This window comes from Haemaphysalis longicornis, unplaced genomic scaffold (assembly GCF_048455015.1).
Source record: "Haemaphysalis longicornis isolate Haplotype H1 unplaced genomic scaffold, Haemaphysalis longicornis Haplotype H1 scaffold_2, whole genome shotgun sequence".
Taxonomy (NCBI): Eukaryota; Metazoa; Arthropoda; class Arachnida; order Ixodida; family Ixodidae; genus Haemaphysalis; species Haemaphysalis longicornis.
Window position 1 is genome coordinate 268,853,277 of NW_027526295.1, and position 24,348 is coordinate 268,877,624.

General features: G+C 48.3%; 1 protein-coding gene across 1 annotated transcript in view; it reads left to right on the plus strand.

The window, feature by feature from the left end:
- The first annotated feature begins 15,844 nt into the window (after positions 1–15,844).
- LOC144170679 (propionyl-CoA carboxylase beta chain, mitochondrial-like) overlaps positions 15,845–24,348 on the plus strand; it is a 46,272-nt gene continuing 37,768 nt past the window's right edge. The window contains exons 1-8 of the mRNA XM_077700613.1: positions 15,845–16,213; positions 16,289–16,402; positions 16,471–16,539; positions 16,613–16,669; positions 17,795–18,019; positions 20,519–20,560; positions 22,528–22,594; positions 23,779–23,899. Of these exons, the coding sequence (XP_077556739.1) occupies positions 16,010–16,213; positions 16,289–16,402; positions 16,471–16,539; positions 16,613–16,669; positions 17,795–18,019; positions 20,519–20,560; positions 22,528–22,594; positions 23,779–23,899 (899 nt within the window). The 5' untranslated portion in view covers positions 15,845–16,009. The remainder of the gene's footprint in view (positions 16,214–16,288; positions 16,403–16,470; positions 16,540–16,612; positions 16,670–17,794; positions 18,020–20,518; positions 20,561–22,527; positions 22,595–23,778; positions 23,900–24,348) is intronic.

Sequence of the window (24,348 nt, forward strand, 5' to 3'; positions counted from 1 at the left end):
CTAGTGAGGCCGGGCTTGTTGAATGAAGCCTTTTCGTAGTCTATAAATGTCATGTAAATTGTTTATTATATTCCACAGATTTCTCAATTACCATCTCATTAATGACATAAATTTGATCCATTGTTGAATAGTTTTTCCTAAATCCGGAATGCTCTCTCAGTTATTGAAAATCTTGTGGTGTCACCTGTGGGGTTATCCTTGGTAGACAACTTGTACCCTGTAACAAGAAATCTGGCGGTATTTGTAATTCTTAAACTCTTCGACATAACCGTTCTTGTCAATTGGGATTATATTAGCTTTCTTTTGAGACTAGTGACACCTATAGAGTCCCGCGGCATTATAAGGCAATTTATGTTAACTTTTGAGAAGGTGGATTGGTGTTTCACTTAGCGAATGCTCCAAAAGTGGAGAGGACTCATAAATACGCCTAGTCACTAATACAGTGGGAGCGGGTGTACGGTCCGAAAGGTCACGGGAAGGTCAGGATGAGAGAGAGAGAGAGAGAACAGTCTTTAATGAAAACTGGCGATGTCAGCCCAGCTAAGATGCCTGGCTTGCTACGCCAGATGAATGCGATGACGATGATAATTATAATGATGAAGAGGAATACATATTATTTTAACTAATTACAAAGTCTGATCAAGACTTGTGACTTTTAGGTATGTCAATAAGGCTTTCGTTGCACGAGCGACACGTTTGGAAGAGTTCCAAGGACCTAATACGTCCCTCAGTTCTAGTTTTGCGGACAGCGGCCGGCCCAGGGACACTGCGAGAGACACTCTTTGTGTAGTAAGGCGCACACAGTCACATATTAGGTGTTGGAGGTCTTCACGCACACCACACTGTGGGCACAGAGGCGAGGAGGGCTGATTGATTTTGTAGCACTAGTATCGCGTGTAGGCGACGTTCAACCGCATGCGGTGCAGTATACTGCTTCATCATGCTTGGATAGTCCCGGTGGCATCTTAAAATTACAATGCGGGTCGATAGAGTAGAGGGGCGCGTAATGGCGGGATGCGTCTGCCCAAAGCGATCGCTGCATGCTCCATGCCACACTAGATGCAAGGGCTGAAGCATCTTTGCGAGAAAATGGCACCGGTATTTTTGATCCGCGTTGGTCATGCGCTTTGGATGCTGCAACGTCCGCCTTCACATTTCCAGTTATCCCGCAATGGGCAGGGAGCCACTGAAGTGCTATTTGATGGTGCGCTTGCAGAGCTTGAAGATGTAAAGCTTGTACATCAAGCACAAGCTGATCTTTGGGGAAAGACGCCAGACATTGCAGTGCAGCCCGAGATTCCGTGAAGATGGCCCACGCGCGTGCCGGCTGCTCGATGATGTGAGCCAAGGCCATCCGCAGAGCTGCAAGTTCGGTGGCCGTAGATGGTGTTTTGTGGCTGAGCATGGCACTGAGGGTGGTGCGGGACGAAGGTATCCACACTGCGACAGTGGATGATGTGGATGACACCGATCCATCAGTGTACAGATGTGTATGACCTCCGTATGTGTTGTACATATATTCAAGAGCAAAAAACCGTAGAGCGGCAGGTGGAATATGCTACTTGCGTGTAATTCCGGGCACCGTGGTCACTATTTTCATGGGCGGGAACATCCAGGGCGGGTGGAGATGAAGTGATGGCGGCTGGTAATGCTGCGGCAGGAAGTCGCACACTTCAGAGACTGAACTTGGCGCTAAAGGGTGGGCACATGCCTGGCCACAATACGCAGTCGCACGCGGAGAAGCTCCGGCGTGCCGAGAGCCAAGGGTGACAGACGTCGGCATTCCGTCAATGTTCCAACAGTAGATGTAGTTTTCGGAACACCAATGCAAGTCCTCAAGATCTGTGCTTGCATGGACTCTAGAGCCTTGATAGTTCCTTTAGAAAGAGGGACCAAAATGGCGATGCTGTAGCGTATGAGGCCAACGCACAGCGCTTCGTAGAGCCGAAGGAGAGAGTTAACGGAGCAACCGCCGGAGTTTCTGGAGAGCATGCTGAATATACGGGCGATTGAGGTAAGCTTCTCCTTGAGATGGCGGACACGAGGTGACCAGGTGAGTGACCTGTCGAATGTCACCCCCAGAAACCTATAGCTGGGAAGGTATGGGATGTCAGTACCGCCAACAGTGAGCCGGTAGTGCGCGAGGTCCCGCTTCGTAAACGCCAACGCAGCACATTTGCTTGCCGAAATTTCCATTCCTCGGGCTGCCAAGAACGATACAATGGGGTTGATTGCTCGCTGCAGTCTCGACCGCAGCACACGTCTGTTTCGGCCAGAGCTCCATATGCAAATGTCGTCCGCGTACAAGGAGATTTCAACCGACTGCGGCAAGCATTTTTCCAGGCCTATAATGGAGATGTTGAACAGCGTGGGGCTTATCACCCCGCCCTGGGGAACACCTCGAGTCACTCTGTACAGTGCTGAGTCGCCGCTGTGTGTTGACATGTATACATACCTATCGGAGAGATAGTCTGATAGCCATGCATACATGCGGCCTCCTATTCCTGAAGACTTCATCGCCGAGCGAATAGCATCATGCGCTACGCAGTCATAGGCTGATTTGATGTCCAGGAACACGGCAATGATGATGTTCCGCCGATACTTAGCTTGTTTTATGCTGGTTGCAAGGGCAATGCCATTATCGATGCTGCTGCGGCCCTTGCGGAAGCCAGACATCTATGGCGGGTATACATTTCTGACTGTCAAATCTCAGTCCAAGCGATACAGCACCATCTTCTCCATCAGTTTGCCGACACAGCTCAGGAGGGCTATGGGACGGTAAGACTCTATGGCCGTTGGAATTTTCCCTGGCTTTAGAACTGGCGCAATGCGGGCGTGTTTCCATTTCGGCTCTAGTCGGCCGGTCTCCCATGAGCCTTGCTTAATCTATTTGAAAACGTTTAGTAGCTGTGTGTACCTACAGATACGTTCACCATTCTTTCTGAGAATCACACTCTCCTGACCAAAGTGATTCGGTGCGGATAACAGTGAGGAATTCAGCGAATTCCGTACTAACCGCCCGACGGAGCAATGGAGTGTTCTTCTATCGGCACAAGCCTCCAAGTGCGAGACACGCTCCCCCAAAGAGATATCACGGTGCCGGGCACCAGCTTTGTTAGGTGCTACGTCGGTAAAGAGAGGCCAACGAGAGCTCGGTGATTATGTTGACTTTGCCGTGTCGTTCCCTCCTCGCGAGCAGGAGTGCTGCCAGCACACGCTGAGAGCGTCCGCTCCACGCTTGGCGTGCCCCAGTAACGACCTACGCATGCGTATAGCCCATCGAGAGCGCCAATGAAGGAGACCTCAGCGATGTCTCTAAGGCGTCCCGCCGTTGTTTGCCGGCCGTGTGCCGCCAAACGGGCAGTTTGGCGCGCGCGCTAAAACGCCTTGCATGTATCCGTCGCGATCCATACTCACGGAGGCCGAGTTTGCGCAGCCTCTGGATGGACGGGCTCATGCGCGCGTTGCGATACCCCGTCTAGGCGATGGCTACACCGCATCGCCGCTGTGTGGTTTCTCTCGGCCGGGCGTCGGCGTGCGGTGCATTATGGCTGTTACGTTTATTTTTGGAGGCATCGATGAAGGGGCGGGCGTAAATGCATCGGGCTAATATTTGCAGGGGGAAAAATCAGGGTCTGGACGCACCGTATACTATAGGTCACGCTTGATAACATTAAATTTTGCTGGTGTGTGTCGACACAGCGCCCCAAGGAAGGAGGCGATCAAGGAGGTGATTCGAACCTTTGCAGGCATCCTCATATGTCTCCCCAGGTATGAATTACTTCAGAAGGAAGTGGGAAAAGGAGGGAAGCTATGAAAGGTATGGAGCATACGAGGGCGGAAAACGAAATCGCTCTTCTTTTTTTTTTTTTTCATACTTGAGGAGGGGGGGGGGGGTTGAGGGGAAACGCTAGCCAGGAGCGGCTTTTGATGCATTTGGTATATTTGTGCATACTCACCGAAGACTCCGTACTGCTTATGGTCATTAAGGTAACCGTGGGCATTTCTTCTTCTGCCGTAAAATACCAGCTTTTGGGGGGAAGGAGGCTGGGATTTACAGGGCTCAATGTCCGGTAAAAGTCGAGATAGATATTGATATATATAGATATAAAACTATAGATACAGTGAAATCTCGGTATAACGAACTTCAGGGGGCCGCGGCAAATTGCTCGTTATTCTGAAAGGTCGTTCTAGTGAAAACCGCAAAATTTAAGACAACAAATTACAGTGTAGACCACTTATAACGTAGCTGCTGATAGTGCGGATATAACGCCGGTTTTCCGGGCCACCGGTAGGCCTCCCATAGAACTCAATGCATAAGCTTACCGCTTGTAATGCGGCGGGCCGAAGCGTAATACCGCTTATAGAGCGGTTTTTTGGCGGGTTGGCTGATCGACCGGTGCATCGTTTTAGGGTCGCAAAAGAAGAAAGAAAGAAGATGTATTCAGCCATCTGAAGCAGCCCGCGTTCCTTTCCACTTTATGGGCCACCACCACCACCACCACCTTCTCTCCTCCCTCTTAGACATGTACCTGAGTAATATCCTCGAACATCAAAGACTGGGCCATTGCTTTCTTTTATTACCTTACAAATCCCGGGGCAAGCGTGTAAGCGACGTCACATGTGAACACTTTTCTTCACATCATTATAGACCGCTCATGGGTGAAAAGGACTATGCAACAAACAACATGGACGGTGTAGTAAAAGTAGCGGAGAAAGTTTAGAAAAAATTGTGCGCATAATGAAAACGGTCCTAAATCCGACTGCCGCCCGGTTGCACATGTTCCAGCCATAACCAAGGAAGAGGTGGGAAACGGCCGTAAAACGGATGAAAAAAGGCAAAGCCCCAGGAGATGACGGGATTACAGCCGACCTCCCGCACCATGGTGGAGACACTATGCTGGGAAAACTCACTGGTATTGTTCTCGAACTGTCTTAGGACCTCGAAGGTGCCAAAGGCGTGAAAAATGCGAAACTATAACCCTAATTCACAAGGAGAATACGGCAAAGAGCTTAAAAATTGCAGGCCCATTAGCCTAGTCTAAGTTGTGTATAAGTTACTTACAAAGGTAGTACTTAATGCGATTGATAGATTGATTGTGGGGTTTAACACGCCGATGCAACACAGGCGATGAGGCGCGCCAATAGTGGAGGGATCCGGATTAATTTTGACCACCTGGGGATTCTTAACGTGCGCCGAAATCTCAAACACGCGGGAGTTTTTGCTTGTCGCCTCCATCGGAAAAATACTCAATGCAATAAGTGATACTCTTTAATTTAACAACCAAAGGAGCAAGCCGGCCTTAGGAAGGGCTTCTCAACAATACATCACATTCATGAAATCAACCAGGTAACTGGCTGATTACGTGATTGTGACTAAGAAGACTAAGCCAGACAGGGAGACGCAACATCTCATAAATTATTTAGAGATTTCCCAGGAGATGGGGCTCAAAAATCTCAATTGGAAAAGGTCGGGACTACGGATCAATTAGGCGTACTTGATATTTTATATTTGTAGAAAACCTTATATCAGTCAGTCCCGCAAAGACTTCTGCAAGAGGCGTACGTCGGGAGCACTACTCGTAAAGCTTTGCTGTGGGGCTAAAAATTAACACAAACAATTTCAAGATACGTATACAGTTAGACTATCTGTTAAACACGCTATTTCAAAATAAGTAATTACACACTAGCTGTAACAAGTAGTAGCGATAAACTGTCTTTGGCACATCATTTGTAATGGTGCAAATCATGGGAAAGAAAGTAGGTGCAGAAATAATATGACCTGGGCTTAGCAAATGTTCGATAGTAACCTACATCTAGCTGTCACTACAAAAACTGGTCTATAACCTCTTCTTGTTCTGTGTTCTTATATATATTTATATTTGTTACGCTTTTGCTATATGTCTATATTTTTCTATTATTTTGTGTTTGTATGTAACCAGTGCATACTCCCGATTATGACACACGGTGCAGATTCTGAGGGTCTTAGAAGGTACTTCGAAACAAAACTTGGATCAGCTCAGCGAGCCTGGGTTAACCCTTGGATAAGGAATAAACAGCCGGGTTACTGACCACATTCGGGTAGGAGACATTCTAGTTCAAATGAAGTGAAATAACTGAATGAATGAATGAATGAATGAAGGAACGAAGGAATTAAAGTGATTGGCAGGTCATGCATTGTGGATGAAGGAATACAGCTGGACCATCCGCCGAATGAGATGGCTACCAATGCACCGCGAACGAAGTAGGGAAGAGCGAGTATTCGATGGAAAGTTGAACTAAGAAAATTCGGGGGCAAGAAATGCACTCGACAAAAGCACAATACAGGAGGCTGGAAATCTTTGGGGGAGGCCTTCATTCTTTAGTGCACACAAACAAGCTGATGATGATGATGATAATTAGTAGCCTACACGCAATCCACCCCGGATTCTATCAACCCAACGAATGCCCTCCAAGTGGTCCTTTTAAATAAAAATTGCCTCCATCTCCCCGCGAGGGAACCCTGGTGTGATGCGGCGCATCTGGGGGTTCAATTGACGTTTCCATTGGGTTGAAGGAGAGGAGACCGCGGAGGGACCCGCCGCGGTGGCTCAGTGGCTAAGGCGTTGCGCTGCTGAGCACGAGGTCGCGGGTTCGATTCCCGGCCGCGGCGGCCGCTTTTCTGATGGAGGCGGAAAGCAAAAACGCCCGTGTGTACGAGATTTCGGCGCACGATAAAGATCCCCAGGTGGTCAAAATTAATCCGGAGCCCTCCACTACGGCGTGCCTCATCGCCTGCGTTGCGTCGGCGCGTTAAACCCCACAATCAGATCATCAGACCGGGGAGGAGAGTCGCGCATGCGCGCACATGCGCACCGGAGCAGCTGTTAAAGGGACACTGCAAGTGATATGTAAACATTGCGGGATTACTTGCGCAAATTGTAGTCCGGAGTCCCCAGACCATGTTTCGACCACCCTGGGCGCGTTTACGCGATTTTATTTAGTAGAAAAATTAATTCGAAAATGCTGTCCTCCTCTCTTTACGCTCGCCCATTTTCTGCGGCGTTTTCGTGTGACGTCGAGAGGAGCCGAGCTCGCAATTGGCTGCGCTACTGCACGGCTCCCCTGCCCTGTTCTGTGTCCCCTGCCTTCAGACAGTCAGTCGGCCCAGCGTTTCGTCCGCCGGCCGCCGACGGGTCGTCGCAATTCGTTCGCTCAGTTGAAACGAAGCCAGGACACGTTTGTGAATGGTATAATCTGCCTTTCTTTACTTGGTTAGTTTGTACACTGTATCTAGCTCCAAGTCAAGGTCGCTTCACAGAAGCGCTGCACAAGCGCACATGCGACGCTTCGCTGACTGGTACGCCAGTAGGAAAATATAAGGCCTCTTGAAGGCGGGAGAAGAGTCAGCGAAGTCAATATAGGTACTAAGGAAATAAAATCAACTGATATTTTTACCGTACAGGGTGCGGGAAACTAGGGTGCGGTAAAACTAGGGTGCGGGAAACACTTTTTTGCGTTGGGCGAACAAGCACAGCGGTCAGCAGCACGACTACGCATCTGCGAACGCTTTTCCGTCTACGAAATGCAATTGCTAGACGTGAGCTATTGTGGAAACTCGGGCGACGCTTACTGCACGAGCGCAATACAACAAATAGTCACCTAAGCTGCTTGAAATGCCAAAACTAAATAAAAGTGTAAACTGGTTGTACAATATATACCCTATATTATCAAGGCACGAGGAGCGCGCTTCGCGGCCGAGTGGTTTGGGGTGCTAGATATGCCACCGCATGTATTTTGCAAGTCAGGAGTTCGAATCCCCGCGGGTACGTACTTTTTTTTTCTGTAAGTTAACTTTTTCGTTTTCCGCCGATGTTTTCTATATTGAGTTCACCTTTTTTTGGGCCGCAACGTTCATAGCTCCACGAACTAGTTCACAAAACGCGCGCAGGCTGGCACTGGCGCGCTAGCGAGTTCTCGTTGGCGTGCTGTTGCCATAAGCACCGACTGCTTGCAGGCAGTGGGCACAGGCCAGAATGAACAGACCCTTGGCCTGGTGCGAACACGCTTTTTACGATACAGGCATGAGGGAGGCAAGCTCCAAATATGGGGGAAAAGCGCATGACATATTGGCGTCTGCGGGTACGCGGAGGGCGTTCATGCACTGCGTAGGTTTCGGCTAGTGAATGCTACGATTCCAAGCCGTCCTAGGAGGCTTATCTTTACGCATTTTTACAGCTGACAACATGGCAGAAGCGCGGTACGATGATTACTGAGTTATTGAGAATGCCCATCCAACAACGCCACCGGTTGTGTTTTACAGAACCGAAACCGAAACTTGTTTGGTTGCTCACCTTGGGCATCGTCCAATCACGGTGCCCGCTCCTCCTAACGTCACAGCTTTAGTTGGTGCGGCCGCCGCAAACCGCGCATGGTAGTTTTTCTTCTTTCGCGCTTTGTAAAATAATTACCGATTTGTCAATCGTAAAAACGATGAAAAGTGTGCTAATTTAAGCCAGTCTACGCAGTGCAAGCAAAAACGGGAGCTTGACAAATTCACTTCAGTGTCCCTTTAACGCAGCGTTAACGCGGCGAAGCGCGCGCCAACCAAGCGCGCCAGCTGTCGTTATGCTAAGCCGGAGTGAGAGTGTTGCACACAGCTGTGGGAGAGGCGAACGGAGGAGGGCTGCGGACGGATGCCGCCGCCGCCGACGACGACGACGCAGGAGGGACATGCCTCAGAGCAAGAGATGCGCCGCATCTAAAACGCTTACAACAACCACCCCCTCAGTAACCACTGCGCATCCCTATACCACAGGTGGACTGCCAAGATATTAGAGGAGCTCAAAAGAACCTAAACCCAGCCTCACAGCAATGGGAGGCCACGCCGTCCAGCTCAGGCCCGTTAGCGTACCGACCGCTGGTGTTCTAGGAGAGCAACTAGCAAAGCAATGAAAGACACAGGAGCCCTGGACTAAAATCCCCTACCAACTCAAGAGCAAATTCAACGTTTAAAAATGAACCAGTAAACTTGTTTATCTGTACCGCGCACTCTCCCGCCAATACTTCCGCGAAAATGTTTACAACACAGACGTAGGCCGGCAATAATTAAATTAATACTTTCCGCCACCGTAATGTTCTGCAGTTAACACGTGTAATGTAAAGAACGTAGCATTTCGAAATATTCCTTGCGAAAATCCAATTTTACGTGAAGATCAATTACAAGAGCATTCACCCACGAGGATGCTCTCATTCTCATTTGGCCTCACCCTCCAGTGGTGACGCGAAGGTGAGGTTAGAATGAGGATTGGACATTTTGGGAAGATGACGGAGGGGAATTGGCCGTAAGAAGAGTGAGGGAAAACAGTGGCCTGTGACAGCGAGAGAAAAAAAATGTTTTAAAGCGCACTCAGCCGAAATTCGCCCGCTGATTTGTCTCTGTCTTCCGTAAATTTAGTTTCCTGTGGGTGAATACTGCTTCCAAGTAACAAAACATTATTTTCCTGTGCCAACATATAATTCACTAATGGACGCAAATCGTCGTCTCGATGCCCGCAAGCGAGTCCAATTAAAAAAAAAGTGTTTTGCATGCAGAATCTTCTCCAGCCGCCGAGGTGGTTAAACGCATTTTTTAACAGAAGGGCTGTTTAAGCTCTTGGTTGCGCCGTCCATACGCAGAAAAAAATACCAAGAAAATGCCGCGTGCACGTACCCACATTGGGGATGGCCAGCAGGAATCGGACGTAAGAAGTACTAATGCACCCGCTACACAAAACTACAAATTATAAACTTTTAAAAAATTCGGAAGTAGAGGTTGGAACAAAAGAATGAGCTTTGCGTCTCGTGAGAGCGCCTGGCGGCACGTACCCACGTGGGGGATAGCCTGGATGCATACTGAGACTAGGTGGGGGATTGGCGACGAATCGCCCAATCCCCCACCTAGTATCGGATGCGTATCCAGGCTTGCGCGGGGGCTTGCGCCACGTGAGGAACTCGCAAAAAGAAAAGAAAAAAATACCGAGCTCACGTACCAATCAGCGTTTCATCAAACAGCGTCGCCGACAAAACGGCTGTCGTCTGCTCCTGACGCCACTCTCTCGGTGTTGCTGGGAGCAACCACCTGCGCTCATAAAACTCGAAGGCGCTGCGGCGGCGGCGACAGAACTCCCTCCGACTCTGTGCCGCCTTCATTGGGGATGGGGAAACCAAAGAAGATCCGGACGACTAAGGAAGAGGCGGCTTGCTTGTCAGGAAACGCACCGCGCTGCCAGGCGAGAATGCAATCGCTCAGAAAAAAAATAGCAGTGGCTTAGCTCGGCTTGCCACGATATAAGTAGCGTGAGCTGAGGTTCAGCTGGTTATTCTTAGCTTTCCTGGTTGTCTAGGATTAGCTTGATTATCATGCTTACTGCTGCTTCAACGACACACACATGGTATACGCATTATTCGACACATGTATATTTATCAAGCGGCTCCGTCGCAGCGTAACCAATCACCCCAGAGCTAAGCTGGTTTCACAGGCGCACGACGGTGTTGCTGCGACACACGATCCATCGGTTCCTCACCCGGCCACCGCTCGCATGGACCGGGCCGCCACGTGCGGAACGGAGGTCGGCGAAGACACTGGGCGCGTGGGTTGTGTAAGAGACGCCGGGCAGCGAGCAACGTTCTGTGCGCCGTGTGACGTCACTGCTCCTAGCGCATGCGCAGCACGGGCGAAACTGCTCAACCTAGGCCAGTGTAGCTCACGCTTGTGGTCTCTACCTCACAATATACACCACTCTAGCACTGCACAAGGCATGCACTCATGCACATTGCGAGGAACCACCGCGGGTTCGAGCTATTTGAGAACGCTCACGGAACTGAGACGCCATCGCGCCAGCTCAACACCGCCTCTGTTGGGCAGGTGGAGTCATCATCATCATCATCATCATCACCAGCCTATCTACGCCCACTGCAGGGCAAAAGCCTCTCCCATTATTCTCCAATTACCTCGGTCCTGTGCCAACTGTGACCAATTTATCCCCGCAAACTTCTTGATCTCATCTGCCCATCTAACTTTCTGCCGCCCCCTGCAACGCTTGCCTTCTCTAGGGATCCACTCTGTTACCCTTAATGACCAGCGGTTATCTTGCCTTCGCATTACATGCCCTGCCCACGTCCATTTCTTCTTCTTAATTTCTACTAATATGTCTTTAACACCAGTTTGCTCCCTGACCCCCTCCGCTCTCTTCTTGCCCCTTAATGTTACACCTATCATTTTCCGCTCCATTGCCCGCTGAGTCGTTCTCAATTTAAGTTGAACCCTCTTAGTGAGCCTCCAAGTTTCTGCCCCGTAGGTGAGTACCGGTAAGATGCAGCTGTCATACACTTTCTTCTTCAGCGACAATGGTAGGCTGCTATTCATTATCTGAGAATGTCTGCCATATGCACCTCACCCCATTCTGATCCTTCTAATTATCTCTGCCTCATGGTTGGGATCCGGGGTCACAACTTGGCCTAAGTAGATATATTCGCTTACCAATTCCACTGCCTCGCCACCTATCTCAAACTGCTGTGCTGTCCCGAGGTTATTCATCATTACTTTAGTTATCTTCATATTAATTTTCAGGCCCACGGTTCTACTCTGTTCGCCCAGTGCGGAAAGCATGCTTTGCAATTCGTCCCCGAGTTACTTAGCAAGGCAACGTCATCAGCAAATCTGGGGTTACTGAGGTATTCTCCATTAACCCTTACTCCCACCTGTTCCCAATCCAACGTTCTGAATACTTCTTGTAAACATGCTGTGAATATCATCGGAGAGATTGTGTCTCCTTGTCTGACACCCTTCCTTATAGGTATTTTACTGCTCTCCTTATGGAGGATGATGATAGCTGTGGACCCATTTTAGATATCCTCTAGTATTCTTACACAATGCTCATCTGTCCCCGGGTTCCGTAGTGCCTGAATGACTGCTATGGTTTCCACCGAGTCAAATTCTGTCTCATAATCTAGGAAGGCTATATATAGGGGTTCGGTATACTCAGCGCACTTCTCTATCACTTGATTGATCGTGTGAATATGGTCCATTGTGGAATAATCTTTACGGAACCCTGCTTGTCCTTTAGGTTGACAGAAATCTAAGGTTGCAGAAATTCTGTTAGCGATTACCTTGGTAAATACCTTGTAGACGACTGACAGTAAGCTGATCGGCCTGTAATTTTTGAAGTGCTTCATGTCGCCTTTCTTATGGATTAGGATGATGTTCGCGTTCTTCCAAGATTCCGGTACACTTGCGGTCATTAGGCATTGCGTATACAGGTTTGCCAGTTTTTCAAGTACAATTTCTCCGCCGTCCTTCAAGAGGTCTGCTGTTATCTGATCCTCACCAGGTGCTTCGCCCCCTTTCATTTCTTTCAAAGCCTTCCTTACTTCTTCGGTCGTTACTGGTGGGATGTCTATCTCGTCTGAACTACTGTCTCGTTCGGCATTATCCTGGATGTCCCGGCTACTGTACAGGTCCCTATAGAACTCCTCGGCCACTGTGACTATTTTATCCCTATTTGTGATGACATTGCCTTGCTTATCTTTAAGTGCATACATCTGATTTTTCCCCGCGCCAAGACGCCTCTTCACTGCTTTCAGGCTACCTCCGTTCTTTACAGCGTATTCGATCTTCTCCATATTATACTTCCGTATGTCAGCTGTCATATGCTTATTGATTAACTTCGAGAGCTCGGCTAATTATATTCTGTCAGCTGCGGTAGAGATTCTCATGGTTTGCCGTTTCCTGATTAGATCTTTCGTCTCCTGTGTAAGTTTACCAGTATCCTGTCTAGCCATAGTGCCCCCGACTTCTACTGCACACTCCGTGATAATGCGTGTAAGGTTGTTGCTTGCTTCCTGTGTCGTAGGCTCGGCTTCCTCGTTAAGGGCGGAATATCGGTTCTGCAGCGCGATCCTGAATTCTTCTACTTTACGTCTTACTGTTAGCTCATTTATCGGCTTCTTTCGTACTAGCTTGTTGCGGTCCCTCCTCAAATCTAGCTTAATTCGAGATCTTACCATACGGTGGTCACTACACCTTACCCTTCCGAGCACTTCCACATCCTGCACGACGCCAGGATTATCGCATAATATGAAGTCTATTTCATTTTTGTGCTTCCCATTCGGGCTCCTCCAGGTCCACTTCCGACTCTCCCGTTTACAGAAGAAGGTATTAGGTGGAGTAGGGGGCGACAAAGGAATATGCCCAGTGTAGTACATCAGAAGAAGGCGTTTATTTGCTCCAACCCCCTCAGTTACATTTCAACATCCCCGTGGGTGAAAAGGGGCGATGGGCGACCTGGCGCCACGCGCAAGTGTGCGCGTCATCGGCGCGCTGAACCGGTGGGCTCAGCTATAAGGGCAAAATCTGGGGTACTGGCCGATGGGCTCGCAATAGAAAGACACCGTCCTTCCATTTCCTGGCCCGTACCGTACGGCGTGATCGACGGCTAATATGTGAGCGAACGGACTGAGGATCAACCCAAGGCACGGGCCGGCAGCCGGAAGGGCTTGCGGGCTTAGAGCCGGCGCAAAAGGGCTGCGACCGGGCGGTGAGGAAAATAGTTACGTACCTTCGGCTGTCCTCCTGACCGGGCGCCCGTTCGCGTCCCGGCGAGGGTGGGGTTCGTGAATCGTTCAAACGGGCCAATGAGGTGAGGTTAGCTCCAACACCAGGGCGGAGCCCCCGCTGCGTGACAGTGTTTTATCACCGCAACGGTCGCTGCAGCCTTCACCTCAGGCAGGAGTTTGAGAAGACGGCTCGGCTCTACACAGTGGCGCCGAGACGAGCCGGCATTTCGAGGAGAGAGGGGGAAAAGCGCCGCGCAATGGAACAAACCTAGCGATCGCGCAATGGCTCGGGCGGCTAGGGCGCCAGGATCCCCAAACGCTGCAAGACATGAAGTAGTGCAGGTCTTTAACGGTGAGGGAGCGCTCGACGAAGACACGAATACTGAAAACGAATACTTACGACGAAGTATACGAATACTGAAGTGGGCACTGTACAAATAAAGCACTCATATACTTTACTTTGCATTCGATTTGGTCTTCTGCTGACGAGCGCCACATATATACACGGGGTAAATGGTTCTGAGTGACTTATATGGAGCTCGTAGTGTTCAGCTCAGTGTGACGAACACAGCTCTCCTGTGACGTCCGCCTTGCACCGTTGCAAGCTGGCTTTCTTTGATTTTTTTTTTTTCAGGACGCTTTACTCTGCCCTTATGCGAAGAAAAAGGCCAAGCGCATGCAAGCTTTCTGGTCAGCCAATCCCCCTCAGAATGTTCTGTTGCTCCCGAAAATATTGCCGCCCTCAATTGTAAACTGTGTCAGCGAAGCGTTCCGTTTAGGAAATTTCGCAAATAGGGCTGTTTCATATAGGATTAATGCAATCTGTTTGCTATCTAAATATTCTGGGCGAATTTTGGCAGAGGACATACTTCTCGTATGGCGCTAAAAAAAACCCCTGCGGCTTGGACCCGGCCCGTGGACGGACAAAATGTCATCCAGACCAGCGTATGAGCGCGGCCCGAGGACGGGGCCCGGGCTTTCGGGTAGGCCCGAGCTTGTGCACATCTAAAAAAAAAATTGCTGCTGCACGCAGTGTACAACCCCAGCTACGACCTTTCGCTGACGATGCTACCCGCAGCGGTTACAACAAAATAACCACGATGCAGCCATGCTTATTTAGATGATAGACATTACGGGAGAATAGGCAGCCGCTGAAAAAAATCAACTCAGCGCGAACAAGCAGCACAGAGAGAGAACGCTTCATTCAGATTTAACTTTGCGGAGCTTTATTCTTCTATTTCGTTACTAATACGTGCAATGCTCCGCAAACATCATTTTGTGTTTGGGCACGTTTTGCACAGCTAACACCAAATTATTATTATCAAAAAAGAAACTGCAGTTTACCGTTCACTTTGCGAGTTCGGGTATTCCGGGAGTTGACTCGGCCGATTAAAACTTGGCCAACTGCCATCGATAACAAGGCTAGTTAGTTGTTAGTGCAGCGAAGCATGTCAGCAGCGCAACATAATTAAGGACGAGGAGCAAAAAACTGTGGTTGATTCCTCTGTCATAGGAATCGGTAAAACACGAAAGTAAAATGCGCAGCGAAATCTGCAGCTGAGCATGATTTGCGGGTCGGCAGCTGTCTTGTGGGTGTACTTGGCGAGCGACGTCCTGCTGGCGGGTCGCTTCGGCAAAGGTGTACCGGCGCCATTTCCGAGACGGATATGACGTCAGTGAAATGCCGGTGTATTCTGGCATAAAACACTTTGTGTAAAATATAAAACCCGAAAATGAACAACCCTATAACGTACTCTTTATTACTAAAGGCTGCTTCCCTGCAAGAAGACCATGTGTGCAGGGGTGCACCCTTTACAGGCCGCTTGCTTCGTTGTACATACTGGCGTTGGCGTAATTTCCGTGACGGATATGACGTCAGCGAAATCTTGGTGTATCCGGGAATAAAACATTGTCATGTTAAAAACCCGCGCTTGTCCTTCCTTTTTCTGCGCCTCACTGCCTTCCTTGTTTCAAAGCACAGCAACAACCTTCTTCCACTTCTTTTTTCGGGCAATCTCCTCACCCCGTTCTGTTGCTTCTGTCATCTTCCCGTCCACTGGTATAAAAGCCTTTTTTTCCTCCTTAGAAACATCATTTTGTATATTATTTTCTATTGTTCATGTAAAATAAAGCTCTAACTGCTCTAACTGCAACATAATAAATGCTTGTCGCAGCGCCACCAACACGAAGGAAACGGTTTGGCTTCGGCTTGAACTGGCTAAGTTCGCGACTGGCTACGGCTGTTGGTTGTTTTTTATTTGTTTGTGGGTGCTCATTGGGCCAGCTAAGCTACTGTAGCTAAGCTCGCGCTTTCTGTCTGTCTGAGCGCTTTGGCAAGCGTGGATAACTTCTGCCGTGTCTTACACCTGTTCCGCAACCCGAAAGAGACATTTGAGAGTTCGCGCGCTGGCTGTGCGGCACACGAAACGCCGTCATGTCTGCTCTGTTAGCTTCCACGACAGCATGTCGCATTCTCCCCAAGTTCTTCGCTGGGACCCTTCGTGTTTCCGGCATGTCACTTCGTCCCTGCTCCAGTACAGTTGCGAACACTCTGCGCGTCAAGGAGGAAATCGACGAAAAACGAAAAGCAGCCCTGCTGGGTGGCGGACAGAAGCGCATCAAGAGCCAGCATGATAAGGTAGGAAGCAGCAGCGCACTGCAGCTGCAAAATACGCACTGGTGACGCCTTCTGTTTCACATGTTTCCCGCGCAGGGGAAGCTGACGGCCCGGGAACGTCTGTCAATCTTGCTCGACCCGGGAACATTTGTAGAATATGACATGTTTATGGAACACACATGCAGTGATTTCGGAATGGAGAATCAAAAGGTTGGTCGTTCGTTTGCTGGTTCGTTTACCCAGAATCTGTTATATGCGTTCGTCCTGTTCTTTTTCAGTTCTCCGGTGATAGCGTCGTGACAGGGCACGGCGAGATTCACGGTCGTCAAGTATTTGTTTTTAGCCAGGTCAGTGTGTACTTTTTATTTGGCTTTTCGAGATGCCTTATCTGGTTGACTCTCATGATTGCGCACTTTACAGGATTTCACAGTATTCGGCGGAAGTCTTTCTAGTGTCCATGCCAAAAAGATATGCAAGGTAAGGTTTATTTATTTATGTACTTACGCGAAGAAGCACAGAGCCTACTGTCAATGTTCGTAATTGTTGCTGGCCGCATGGGCATAAAAAATTCACTGTCATTCATACGGGATTTACGTGCGAATCAGGCTATTAAATGTACCTCGTAACAGTATTTTTTCAAACCTAACAATTGGTTCCTTTTCAACAGGTCATATTCATGCCATCAACCATAGAATCAAAATCTGCTCTGTAAACCTCCGCATCTGGCATTTATAGACTGCAACGAAGTCTCTAAACGTGTGTCAGATGCACCCTAATCCCATAGGCTGAAGGCATGTCAGACGTACCCTGGATTGGGATTCTATCACCGTTTAAGGGTACGTTGGACGTAGCAGGATCCCAGGGGCTAAAGGCAAGTCAGAGCAAGGAATAGTAATTACATAATTAACAGTGGCTGTGGCTAGTCACTGAGTTGAAACGGCGTGGCCGGCTGGGTAAAAATCAATGGATTACTTTTCCGTGAGGTGTACGGGGGGGCCTGAAACATCTTTAAACTGTTCAGAATATACCAGCTTGGCACGTCTGATGTTCCCTGTGATCCACATATGTCCAAAGTACCTTTAGACACAGCTTTCTAAAAAAGCATTAGACTCTGTAGCCATCACTGATGTGGTGAAATCGAGAGATGTGTAGCGCTCTTTGAGGACATCTATAAAGGATGCACAGGCAGGGCCGTACCCAGAGGGGGGGTTTGGGGGTTCGAACCCCTCCCGAAATCTTTTCCAGGCAGCACGTAAACAATACTTACTGTTGCTTTCAGCAAAACTACCCCCTTCCCAAAATTCATAACCCGCCCCAGAAAAAAATGTCTGGGTACGGCCCTGTGCACAGGTACAATACTTCATGAGAGAACTAAGAAGTTCCCTGTAAGGAAAGTTCTCACTGCAAGTAAAAGTTCCCTTTCATACGGCTTTTGGTACCCCATCACCAGCTGCTGCAGCATACTGCCATGTATGACAATCCTACTGTGTTTTTAGCTCTTTTGTGATCACTTGAAAGCACAGCTGCCATTCCTTAAAGGTCTTAGTATAAATAATTCACTTCTGTTGTCAATTCTTTTCACTTTGTACTGTTCTTCGTTAGGTCATGGACCAAGCCATGCTGGTTGGGGCTCCAGTGATTGGACTCAACGACTCTGGTGGAGCGAGGATCCAGGAAGGTGTAGAGTCCCTGGCCGGCTATGCCGACATCTTTGAGCGGAACGTTCTGTCGTCGGGTGTTGTGCCTCAAATCTCGGTCATCATGGGTCCCTGCGCTGGTGGGGCCGTCTACTCTCCTGCCATCACGGACTTCATCTTCATGGTGAAGGTAAGGACCGCTTAACAGAAAAATGAACAATTGCACTATCAATGTACCAGGAATGTTTTCGATTCAAAAGCATTGTAGCTGGCTTGCACCTATGACCAAGCACACTACATTTCAGACTTTTCATGTGTTTTGCGAGACCTATAATCCACTCTGAGCGCAGTACTAACATGCGTTTCTTCTCATTACACCAGCGGGGTGGTTTGTCATTTTCAAATAAGAATTTGGGCAGAAAAGCTACCTTCCCATGTTTCCCAGGCTCTTTGTTTCCTGCTCATTTAGGGATAAAGTGACTCTCCGCAAGTGCAGCCTTGTGGTGGGTTCCTTACCTGTGCTGAAGCCATGTCTCGAGTGCACGTGCACCATGCTGTTGTGTCGGTGAGGTAGGGCGGTAGCCATGTGGGAGCGCTTTGTGCACAAAACTCGGCATGAAAAGAGTTGTGGACAGATTGCCCATGTTGAGTGGTGCAATAATTTAGACTTGCAGCAGCAGACCGAATTCCCGTTTGAAATCACTTGGGATTTGCCGTTGATGGTTGGTTGATTGATTTGATTTGATTGATTGTGGGGATTAATGCGCCGACGCAATGCAGACGATGAAGCGTGTCGCAGTGGAGGGCTCCGGATTAATTTTGACCTCCTGGGGATCTTTAATTTGTGCCGAAATCTCGTACACGCGGGTGTTTTTGATTTTCGTCTTCATCAGAAAAGCGGCCGCCGTGGAGGTTGCAGAGGTTGGTACTCAACTGGGGTGGTGCGTACTCACTGCGCATTGTGCCGGGATAATCTGCTGGAGCTAATCCTTCCCTTAGCCAGTAGTGCGAAGCAAAGTGCCACGACCTTTCCAAAAAAAAAAAAAAAACGGCTTGTATTTTTCACTGCTCAACAAACACCTGCCATCCCCCAATGTGGTGGAGGAGGTGATAGTAGTGTCGCGTAGAGCTGCTTTTCTGCAAGTGAGATGATTGCTGTACAGGGGAAGAGTGTTGGTTGTAAATGGACCGGTTGGTGGTGAACTTCCCATTGAGATAGCTGAAGCATCAGTTTTGCAGCGACAATTAAGATTAACAGCAGACAGTGCATGTGGAGTGGGACAGCATACCTTTGTGGCTGCGCAAAATTTTTACTGTTTAATGATACCACAACGAGAGCTTATTCTCAGTTGGCCGATTAGACTGCTTCTTTTTTGGGGAGTGCGGGGTGGGGTGTGCCGTAAATGTCTATTCCAAGCACGTGCACGGTAAGGTACAGAAAATTGGTGGTACAGAAAAAAGTGTAAGTTGTGGTTGGAGCAAACACAAGTTGGGTATCTCATGCTAGGAAAGGGAAAAAAATAGTGCAGGAGGACGGTCGGAAGACTCTGAGGAAGAGCGATCAGCACACGCTTCCCAAGGGAAACAGCAGCACTAAAGGGACAAAAGGAAAGCAGGCCACTGAAGCACGTGCAATACAAGTCACCTTGAAACATGAAGGCACTGACGGGAGTGAACATAAGGCCCCTGGCAATGGCAAGCGAGCATGGTCTTCGCAAAGTGCAGTCCTGGCGGCTGGCCAAGTGGGAACAGGTGTGGCCATAAATTCCAGAACTTTCAAGAGCAGATCAGCCGAATGTCCAACTGGGCTTTCTCCTTTACATATTTAGGAAGTTCTAAGCATCCCCCTTTATTTTTTCAGGTTAATGGAGGCCCACGCTTTTAAGAATCGATTGATTGATTGAAAGCCCCATTGTTGAACAGGGAGGCTCAAGGCCTTTGTAGTAGAATTAAGGGGAGAGCTGTCAGACTACTCAATTGAATTGTGCCAAGCAAGCCATTTTAATCAAGATCAGAGTTGTTCGACGAGTGATCTGTTGCCCTGAGGCTGGGATCACTTAAAAAGGGGTTTATCAGCCCCCTTACAGCACTCTGTGGCTGCTATGTCTGGAAAACGAAAGCCGCATGCCAGAATCCCTGGATGGTGTGTGCCAAGGTAATAATGCACATGCTTGAGAGATTGTATGGTCATTCTCCTGGCTTGAGGAATTGAGGGATATATTCTTGGTTAAATAATGCACTCCCGTAATTTGATGGGCACAAGAGACCTGCATGTGGTTGACTTAATCTGGAACAGCCCTGTATTTTATAGCACAAATGTAATTTGGTGTGTCAAGGTTATAATAATTTGGTTATTGGTAATGACTTCTGCACATTATTTTATTTGTCATAGACCCACCATGGCTACCAGGGATGCTAGCCAAGTTTTTGCTTTCAACTTGCCAGCGGGTGCTTTTATAGCATTTCATGTGGCCATGGTTGTGGTTGCTCCAAAGCATACTGTATGCTTTGAGGCACAACTCTAAAGGCGGCCGTTCATTAAACGGGGTAAAGTGGGAGCTCTTCTGACATTGGGAAGACAATTCACTCAGCTATGGCTGGTGTTATCACATTGTCTGCTTCTGTACTTGGCAACAAGGGGTCTCAATAAGCCTTCTCGCAAGTCTCACTGTTTTTTCTTCCCCCACAGGACACTTCGTACCTCTTCATCACTGGCCCTGATGTTGTAAAGGTACGTGTCTTCATTTATTCCCAATGTACTAACAATGCCAAAAAAAAATAATAATACAGTGTTGGCTACTTATAACATATGTCGTGGGAGCCGCAAAGATCCGCACTACAAGCAGTACTGCACTATAGACAAAACATACGCCAATTTAACCGTATCTCTAGTTACCTTCCAATTGTACCTCGGCAAGACTGGGCGCCACTCACTCACACTTGCACAGAAAAATATATTTTTTCTCGCGCACTCACTCACGCTCACCAGTTGCCCTTACCACTCGCACTCACGCTCGCTACGCGCCCTGCACCACTCGCACCCACTTGCGTTCACGCTCACCGCTTGCCGTGTCCGCACGTACTCGCTTATGCTCATGCACACCGCTCGCCGTCACTACTCGCACTCACTCGCGCACGCGCTCACCACTCGTCGTCTCCCCTCACATGCGAGTGCGTGCAGCAGACCCTCCACGAGTTATGCATTACGGCGTCAGAAGGCCATCCAAATCGTATCCTTAAATCAACACTCCACCAGCGAATTGATTCTAGAGGGCCCCATAGCAGGAGCTCAGTGACGACATATTTCCGAAGCTAAAAGCAATACCGCCATTAACAACCATCACAGCGAGCGGCTCCTGCGACGAATAGCCAACAGCGAGTACAAGTGCAATAGTGGCGCTCACTGCAGTAAGCCCCTGCAAATGGCGCGAGTAGCACGAGTGCACTCATGAGTGGGGAGCGAGGCTCACGACGAGTTGCTCTCGCACTCACGAATAGTGAGTAAGGCTCACTGCGCGTGGGGCTTGCACTCACTCGCACTCATACTCGCCAGTCCAGGACAACGGCGAGGCTCACTCACTGCACACTCATGAGTGGTGACGGGGGTGTGTGTGATCGCACTAGTGAGTAAGCGTGCTGACCTATGCTTCCAGTCATTCTTTGTTTATCATCACTCAAACAAGCGCCACTTAAAGACAAAGGTAAAATCTTCATTTATGTATTTATTTTTCCCGCATGAGACGCCGCTGCTTGGTCTTACAAACCACGAGCATGGCTTTAAGCTATGCAGGGTGTTACATCAATAAATGGAAGTCTAAAAATTTTTCCTGAGTGAACTGCTGCTGTGTTCGTGCTCAAATTTCACATGAAGGTCGCAATTTGTGGTCTGTTTTGTTTGACACAGGTTATGACGATAGTACTTAGAAAATAAATGATCTTCGCCTATGAGAAAATTGCAGCCAATTTGGACATGCAAGCTGATCTTGGAACGACGGCACCACCTGGCGTAAGCAGTATGAAACACGCGATGGCAATTCACGGTAGGAAGGAGCCAAATAAGGTAGCAGACGATCAGCAAACCTATTTTGTCCAAATAGGTACATAAGAGCTCATACGAATGATAATAAAGTATTCCCGCGGTTCATCGGTGTCAATTCCACTCATCCTGGTTTCAGATTGTCTGTCGTCTGCTGTGCCAAGTTACCCTTCTTTCCAAAATAAGGCGCACCATTTTATGTTCACGTTTGTTGCTTTGTTCTCATTTTACTTTCATTATTCTGTGCGTGCGTGTCTGTGCTTGTGACATGGTGTCATGAGATTGTTCACTGCAGACGCTGTTCAGCTACAAGCATGAACAAGGAATCGTGAGCCTTCTTTCGGAAAGCAGGGTAACCTGGCACAGCAGACGACAGACGATGTGAAATCAGGATCACTGGTAGCAATTCACTGCTCACAGGGACACTGCCCTGTCAGCAGTAAATTCTATCTCGTTTTACAGCAGAGTTTTTAGTGCTGCATCGATGGCAGTCATTTATAACAATCAGCTAAAGAAAAAAAAACAACTAGGCTAAAGCGAGTGTGAGCATCTCGTTCACTTTTCGTCAAAATGAAAATATTGTCTTGAAGGGACTTGGTCCTGTCTTTTTTACATCGCCACCGGCCCACCACTGATCTGCAGTGTACTTTTTTTATTGCCAGGCTGTTACCAATGAGGACGTCACCCAAGAGGAGCTTGGTGGAGCCAAGACGCATACGGTCACATCGGGTAAGAGAATAGTTCTTGTTCTACGTACACAACACGTTCGCCACTGGCTTGTGCTTGTCCTCTTTGTATTGTCCTCTTCATATTCTTTACATTTTCATTTCAAAAGCAAAAATCTCTGTTCACATGTGCATAGCAATTTATGGTTGTTTGTATTGCACACTAGTTTAAAAATTATGAGCTATGAAGTTATGCACAATTTCTCTGCATTGAAAGTGCGCAAGTAGCTGGTGACACTGATTTTTGGAAGTGATCTTTGTAAAATGAAGCAACGGTGGCCGGAAGCAGTTAAGCCTAAATATGGCGAACTTGACAAAAGTTCGTAATTTTTTATTACATGCAGGTTTCTAGTTAAGGCTCACATGAATGAAGCAGAAACAAAACGAAAATACTAAACACCAGGGATGGTGAGCTTACAGTGAAAAACTGTGTGATTTGCACCTGCTGTTTTTCCACGAACTTAGTCACTACTCTGCACTCCCCCCCCCCCACTTTCGTATTCACAAACATAACTTAAGTATCCCTTTTGCCCTTTGGCACTTTTCAAAGACCAAAGCGATGCTGAAAGGGCACCTTTTCACGAACTTGGTGCTCTTTGCCGACCTCAAAATTGTTGAGAGGGTGCTAGCTGGGATACTGTACTGGGCGGCGGTGAAAACGGCATTTCAAATTGCAAGCTTGTCTTGGAATTGAAACAACAGTAGGTACTGTACAAAATAAAAATGGTTCACTTTGACCTCTGTTTAAATGATGGTCCAACAAAGCTGACGATCATTCTATTGCACAATTGCAACATTTCAATGAACACATTGTAAAAGATGTGTCCGTTATGATGGTGGTCATGATGGCCATTCTTCTCCCGTATCTAATGTGGAACCACAACTCCTCACTTCTGGAGGGACAGTGCCATTTCACCCACTCCTCACCAATGTGAGGATGCGCGATGGATTGAGGTGGATCGCACTTGCATTTTTGTTGTCAGCGTACACAAAACATTCCGGCTTTGCTGTAATAGAATGTGTACGGGCCATTTCATCATAGTTTGGAGGGTTGACTTGATGTGTGTTTGCTCTCATCTTTATTGTTCAATTGCAAATTCAAGTCCAGACTTACCCCGGCATTGATTCTATGCTGCCACAGTGGTCTCTCATGTCAACTGGCCGTGTTCTGTTTGGTTTCGTATACAGGTGTGGCCCACAAGGCGTTTGAGAACGACGTGGACGCCATGATGGAGTTGCGCCGCTTCTACGACTTCATCCCGATGAACAACAAGAGTGGGCCGCCTGTTCGGAAGTGCTTCGACCCCTGGTGAGGGCCAGCTGCAAGAATGCGCCTTCCGCTTGCTGTGAAATTTCATCTCTCAACTGTGTGACACAGCCGTTGACACTGCCGTAACCTCCAAAGAAAGGGGGCCATTGAGGGGGGACGCGGCTTTCAACTCTCGAAAATGGGCCAAAAAATTCATTTTCTGAAAATATTTTTATCGTATTCTACAACTAATCTTCTATATAAATACAAATTTTTTAGGCCGAAAACCCTTTAGAAGTACCCTCAATCACTGTTTTGCTCATCGAGGGTAGTGAAAAGTTTCTTCCGAGTTGCGAAAAAACGGCGTTTTTCAGCACGCAGTGGAGTGTGGCCATATTGGTCTAAATAGAAAGCGCATTTCTCCGACTCCAAATTTCCCACTTCAGTGGTCTCTCCGAGCAAAAGTAAACACATAAAAAGCAAAAGTTTGGAGGCCGCCAGGTGGGCCC